We start from the raw sequence: 6,852 nt of genomic DNA, 5'->3' as shown, positions 1-6,852 counted from the left end.
TGTTATTGATAGATTTTGCTGAAAGTCACTTTTTCTTCAGTTTTCTGTTTTGATAAAATAACTTTAGAATTTACTCTGAGTTTTTATGAACATCTAAATTAAATATTAGAAAATACATGATTGACAGGATACTATTATAATAATTGATGATCACTTAAGAAAGGTTAAGTAGAAAGAAACATTGATTTGGGAAATAACACTGGGTCTTTAGGAGTTAAACATCACAACTGCTATAAATTTCAACTTAATCCAGTAAAATTATCCTACTGGTGAGGCTTAGAAACAATACTAATGATTAAATTTAAAATGCAAAATGTAAAATTAGTACAGAACAAGCCTTGTGTAAAAAAAAACAAAAAAAAAACAGACACACTCCCAGTTTTATATCTCCACATCTGGCTTTTATTTTGAAGCAATTTACAGTTGTTAACTACAGAAAGGTTGGCAAAAATCCACAAGTAAATCTTGATATGACTCTGTTAAAAACTGTATACAAAAACACCCCAAAACTGTACATCATTTAACATGACTACATTTATATACTGTGTATATATATTTAATTTATATATATATATATATATATATATATTCTGTATCTGTTTTATAGATACTCTGAGTTATAAGAAATATACAGTAGGTGACTATACAGTGACAGAAGGGGAACATTCAGTTGAAAGGCTGCCAGTTCAGCGGACTGGTGACACCTTAAATCCAACACAAATGGCTTTAAAGTTTCTACAGCAAAGTGTCGATCATCAGACGAGACGGTTCAGTGCACAGTCTGAGCGTTATTGTCTTTTAAAGCTATAGATACACACACGTCCAGTGTTGTTCGATCGGTTGGTCAGGTGTTAAACACTTCTATGTATATAAGACACGTCAAATACTGACTCTAGAAAGTAAAAAAAAGTAACAAAGCCTCTACTGTACTGAACATATAAAAAGCTCTACTAGTGGTAACGGACAGATACAGGACGTACCCGTCGGCGTGGCAACCATTCACACCTTCTTTAAACGAACAAGTGCCAAATCTTCAGACAAATCAGATTTTTCAGGTATAAAAAAAAAGAAAAGAAATCTGAGTGATTTAGGGTGATACAATTCTGTTTACATTCACAATCCTGAGAGAATTAAGCGTTAGTTGGGATTCTTCAGTGTTTAATTCAGCCGTCGTGAACTTTAAATGAACTTGAACATGTTTTTTTTTTTCAGTCTGTGTGTATAAGCAGCTTGGACACGTCGACACAAACCTACAGAACGTACAGTGTTTGTTTTGTTTTTAGCTGATATACTTTCCAGTGTGTTCAGATCCATAACTCCCGCTGTGATGTGCTAAAGAGCATTTATTTAACATTACACATTAAACAATGAACACATCCTCTCGCTCACACAACATATAAAACATTTAGAATTAAAAAAAAAAAAAACATAAAAAAAATCGATAAGTCTTTGAACTTTTTTGTGCATTCGGTAAATATTTTGTTCATCTACTCGCTGTTTTTCATCAATCTTGTTGTTTTTCTTCCATTTTTTCACCACCCATCCATCTATTATCTGCACTGCCCTTGGGTTTGATGCCTAAATATGAGGAGGACTTTTTCCACATAGCGAGCAAAGACAAACACAGACTTGATCCGCTACCACAAGGCACCTAATGTAAAGCAGCTAAAAGTATCTCTAGCAGCAACAAGGCTTTGGTTTGTACAAAAGAGTCGAAAATCTATTCTCTGACCTCTGTTTTACTGTCTCACTACAGACGATGGATGGATGATGAACGTCTAACAGATGAGGATGGTGAACGATGATGATGATGATGACGCGACGCATGGAAGCAGCTGTCGGAGGTAGGAAAAGTCCCACATCGGCATCACTTCAGCAGAGGGTGAGAGAGGAAGGAACAGAAACGTCAGACAGAATTTACTCTTATAAAGCGGTGAAATTACTCGAGTATTTGGGTTTAACACAGCTTTAGATTTCGACTCCACCTCAGACGTTTTATTGCACAATAACTATTACTGTTCATACTCGAAGTGCATTGTCCTGATAATACTTACATCCTTTTAATTAAGAATGATTCTGAAAGCAGGACTTGAACTACTCTAGCACTTTAATTAATAGTAAAAGATCTAAATACTGAATTGGTCGGGACGTGTTAGAAATCGTAGTACTGGGCTGTGGAGCTGGAATTGAACCCATACCAAACTTCTGCAGCACTGGGAGGTTTTAAAGTGTTGGAATGAAGACAGAAATATGATAAAACACTAAAATGAGGCCTGCACATGTCAGAAACTTACGGAACTCTAATAGATATAATTAGCAGTTTGTCTTATGAAATATCTGATTATTTTTTTGGATTTGACATTTAATAAACACGATTCAGGTACGGTTTAGGTTGGCTTTTAACATAAATATTTTTCTGCAAATTAAAGTCAGTGTTTTTGAATCAGCAAAAACTAAATTTGTATCCATCTATAATCTTTCAAACTAATTTTTCAAGTCGCAAAAATGCATATTTACCAGTCTAGGCATGACATACAGTCGCGGAAAAACTTATTAGACCATCAAAATCATCCAAAACAATGGTTATGCAATCAAGTACTAACTCCTATGTGTATCATGTGACTGAAACAGACAGAAAAGAAAACATGGAATGCCTAAAAGCACTGTTTTTGTCAGTACAATGCCATAGCTGTTGATGGAAGAACTGAAGTGATTTTGGTTATTATCAAGAAAACATGGAAAATGGATAGATATTAGGGGTGTGTATAGGCAAGAATCTGGTGATACGATACAAATCACAGTATTAGGATCACAATACGATATATCACAATATATCATGATACTATTAAAAAGGCAAGGTTTTGTTTGTTTCTTTTTCTCAAATGATTATTTCCTTGAAGAATTGAATTACACCAGAAATATGCACAAATACTAAACACATTTATGTCTGATCACAACAGGATCTAATGTTATGTCACAAAATGTTCCTGTGTTAAAACTTAAATTCTGTTTTACAGACATTACAGTTTAAGATCCTGTTCAAATGTTCATATTCTATCAGTTTGTAACTAACATCATAACATTATTTTTGTGCAATCCCAACAAAGGAAATAACATTATTTAATAAAAGAGTGTTAAACATTAATAAATAAAATATAAACAAAAACCAAAAATGATCCTCCACAATATCTGCATTTGAATAAATACCTAAAAATATCGATACAGTACTTTTTAATATCTATACAGTATTGTGAAATGAAATACTGCAATATATCGCAGAACTGATATTTTCTCACACACCTACTAGATATCAGCTCTTAAATTAAACTCTTATGAGCTATTTTTGTTGTTATTATATTTAATGTACCTTTAGTTGTACCAGGTGTTAAAATGAACAAGAAATTGAAGAAAACAAGGGTGGTCTAATAATTTTTCCGCGACGGTATAAGTTATATTTGAGTAAAAGTCAAGTCCTAAAAAGTATTGTTAAAAAGATCCAACATTAATTGGACTTGTAGTTGGAGAAAGTCTCAGCTTAAATGTAGAATGTTTCATCTAATATAAAGTGTGCATACTGTACATAGGTAAGGTTTGCACAGTTTTCCTGCACTTTTAGCAAATTATCAAGTAAAAAGAACATCAAGATTAAATTATCAGGCTGATTTCTTCAGTAATATTTAAAGAGCATTGGCCTAACCTTGCATCGAAGTATAGATTAAACTTACTTTCCTAAAAAAAACAAGCAGAGGAGATGCAGTTAAGCCCCGAATAATGTCTGCAGGCTTTCACCCAGAGAACACAAATAGGACTAAATATCGCATAAAGCAGCCAGTTTTAGAAAATCAGTTTGATGTGTCTGGGGAAAAATGAGCTGATTTCTGGCAAAAGGTGCATTTCTTTAAGGCAGGAAGTTGTTTGGGGCATGTGACTGCAGCCTTTTATTCTCCGATTCTTTCTGTTTTTGTGGAAACATAGACAGTGGACAAACACGAGACCTAGAATACATTACGTCTATCAGGTGTTGTTCAGATGGGGACAGATCGTCTTTCAGTTTCTTTGGTACATGATGTCCTACGAGGTGACGTAAGGCAAAAACTGAGACCGTTTCAGTGGTGCATCATTTTAAGGCTCCTGTTTTTCCCATGTTATTGGAGTTTCTTAAATATAAGCTGGTTTGAACATGTACTCCAAAGGCCAAACTAATTCTTCACATTATAAATCCTCATGTACCTGATTTCATACTTATTGACTATTTCAGCTTAAAACACTAAACATTTACTAATATTTTAATAATCCTATGTCATTTCACAGCTTTTCTCCCCAATTTAAATGAAGTGTGAGCTGTAACCTTTCACAATATCACTTTATAAATCACAACAAATTGCTTTGGATGTAATCTACTCATTAACAGTTAAACACCAGCTATTTTTAGGAAACCTTGACATAAGTTTCCAGGAAAATACGAGGCCTGTAAAATGACGCACAGCTTCCGTTTCTGTTCTAACAGTGAAACAAAAAGCCATTAGTGAGCATCAGCGTTATAAGGTCTAGAGTTAAAGTGCTTTAAAGACAGAGGGAGGTCCTGCAGAGATGAACACTACACACAAACTAACACACCCTCTAGATATCAACACACACATACTACACACTAGGAGCTATCTGCCATCTATATTCAGCCCAACACTTCACACTACACATGAATTTAAAAGCTTAGGTGTTGGAAATGGACCTCAAGTAGGTCTGAAAGAGTCCTGAAGAACACCTCCATGTCCTCTACAGTATAAAAACCGCCTTTTTCACCGTTACAGTAGATATATACTTACTCCTGCAGTGCAATTTTGTCCACATAAACCTTCACAAAGTGTAGCAACTGTTGGAATATTGAGGATTACTGTTTTGTTTGTGTCAATTTTCAAGGCTTCATTTACATCCACTGCAACAGAAAAGTTATAAGCTGTTAACCCATTTACTGGTCTACAAGTAAAAACAAAGAATTAACAGGTTTACAGGGAAGAGTTATGAATCTAGTGTATAAATGTACATAAAGTAATATGTACATATAATAGCACTTCATCTTATGCTCCTGAGACCCAGCAAGGCATTTTTGTCCACTGGAGGGGACAAAAGTTTGACAGTTTTACTTAAAAAAAAAAAAAAAAAAATGCTGTCGATTGCAAAGGACATTCCATAAAAAAAATCAATACATAAAAATAATTTTACAAAATGTGTCTGAAAAAACTGTTACATTATGCAGTTTCTAATCGCGACAATTGTTTAATGTAAAAAAGCTAAAACTGTCACTTTCCTGGGTCACAGGAGGATACTGAAAACATCAGGTAACTAACACTTTTATCATTTGTTTTCCAAGTTATCTTATTAACGTGAGTAAGATTTAAGACATTTGATCTCTGCAGCACATAAAAAAATAATATAGTAGACTAGTGTATTTGTTTTCTGAAAAAAACCTTGATTTATAATGGACATTTACATTAATTTAGCCAAAATAAACTTTTTTAGGGTCTGGCAGCTAAATGGTTAAAAAACAATGTGAAGTAACTTTTTTCAGCGGTAATGGAAGTAAATGAAGCCTTGAAAGCTGGTGTCCTGACTTTTCTTGGTTACACACCAACCCTCAATATAACAGACTGCTGCTACACCCTCTGAAGCTATCTGGACAATATTTCAGTGCATTATTATTATAACAGTACATTATTAGGATCATGGTGAGGTAAAAAGCAATTCAAGTCAAACAGACTTTGTAACGCCTACAGGCTCTTTTCTTTAGAGAACATTGAGGTGTTCAAAAACTGAAAATCAATAAAAAAAAAAAAACAAAAACATGATTTTTCCAACACTTAAGCTTTTCTGCTGAGCTATCCCCTCCTTACAGTGTTGTGGCATCTGACCCCGTGTCCTACGGAGTATTTCTGGATAATAAGTTTGCACACAGGCAACACCAGTTAGTCCTAAAGAGAAGCAGAAAAGACAGAAAAGGACAGAGAGATGGCTTAATGACAGTTACAGCCGCTGCCTTCATTATCATCACATCAGCTCCAATCGCAACAGCACGATTCAACGTGTACATACTCTTTAAAAAAAAATCACACACATCTCAGGAATTGAAGTACACTTCGCATACTGTAAAGGGCCAGTGCGTGTATTTTCAGTTTGACAGAATGTGGTTTGAGTCTGTGACATCATTACACGGAGCCCTTTGCGTGCTGAGGCGACGAGCGAGGCCCTGCTCAGTCTTTTCGCAGAGCCGTCCCATAGTGCTTTGTGCCGTACTTGGCCTTGGATGGGGTACAGTAGTGAAGGTCACTTTCACTGTAATCCCTTACAGATGGGTTACAGATACCTGTTGCAACGCAGTCTCTTATTTGATTCCAGCTCTGGAGTCAATCACTGCGAGTGTTTGGGACTTCTTTGATACATAAACATCAATAAATTAGACTGAGGTCTCTGGCCCCGCCCCGCAGTAGGAGTATCCCTGCCTCGAGTGGCTGAAGCGGGGGATTGGGGTGAAGGTGAAGTAGTCTTGTGGTCTTTGCCAGCGTGTGAACATGGTTTTCTTGGTAAGGGGTTCAGACCTTCGAGAGTTGGGGGCGTTCCTTTGGCCGGAGCCTCGCCGATGGCCGCCCGCCTTGGACGGGCCGTGGAGAGACGCCAGGGGGGTGAACTCCGAGAGCTGGCCCTTGTACAGTTTGTCAGCATTCTGTGTGAGTGAGAGAGGGATAGACAGAATGGGAGATGAGTGTTAGTGGTGGAGGACTGGAGGAGGAGAAACAGGGAGGAGACACTGCTGTCACAGCCCATAATAATTAGCTCTGAGCCGTGGAAAACAGACTATTT

At 36.2% G+C, this 6,852-nt stretch overlaps 1 protein-coding gene across 3 annotated transcripts in view; it reads right to left on the bottom strand.

Moving 5' to 3' along the window:
* Positions 1-379: 379 nt before the first annotated feature.
* atp11a (ATPase phospholipid transporting 11A) overlaps positions 380-6,852 on the bottom strand; it is a 92,481-nt gene continuing 86,008 nt past the window's right edge. For 2 of the 3 annotated variants that reach the window (XM_030151634.1, XM_030151626.1), the window contains 3 exons: positions 6,591-6,715; positions 5,889-5,966; positions 380-1,870 (listed from right to left, as the gene is read on the bottom strand). In XM_030151634.1, coding sequence (XP_030007494.1) covers positions 5,915-5,966; positions 6,591-6,715 — 177 coding nt within the window. In that variant the 3' untranslated portion in view covers positions 380-1,870; positions 5,889-5,914. Of the gene's footprint in view, positions 1,871-5,888; positions 6,716-6,852 lie in introns of all 3 variants that reach the window. The other variant, XM_030151616.1, reaches the window with a different exon arrangement.

This window comes from Sphaeramia orbicularis, chromosome 2 (genome assembly GCF_902148855.1).
Source record: "Sphaeramia orbicularis chromosome 2, fSphaOr1.1, whole genome shotgun sequence".
NCBI classification, from domain to species: domain Eukaryota; kingdom Metazoa; phylum Chordata; class Actinopteri; order Kurtiformes; family Apogonidae; genus Sphaeramia; species Sphaeramia orbicularis.
Note: the sequence above shows the minus strand (reverse complement) of the source record. Positions and strands in the feature narration are given on the sequence as shown.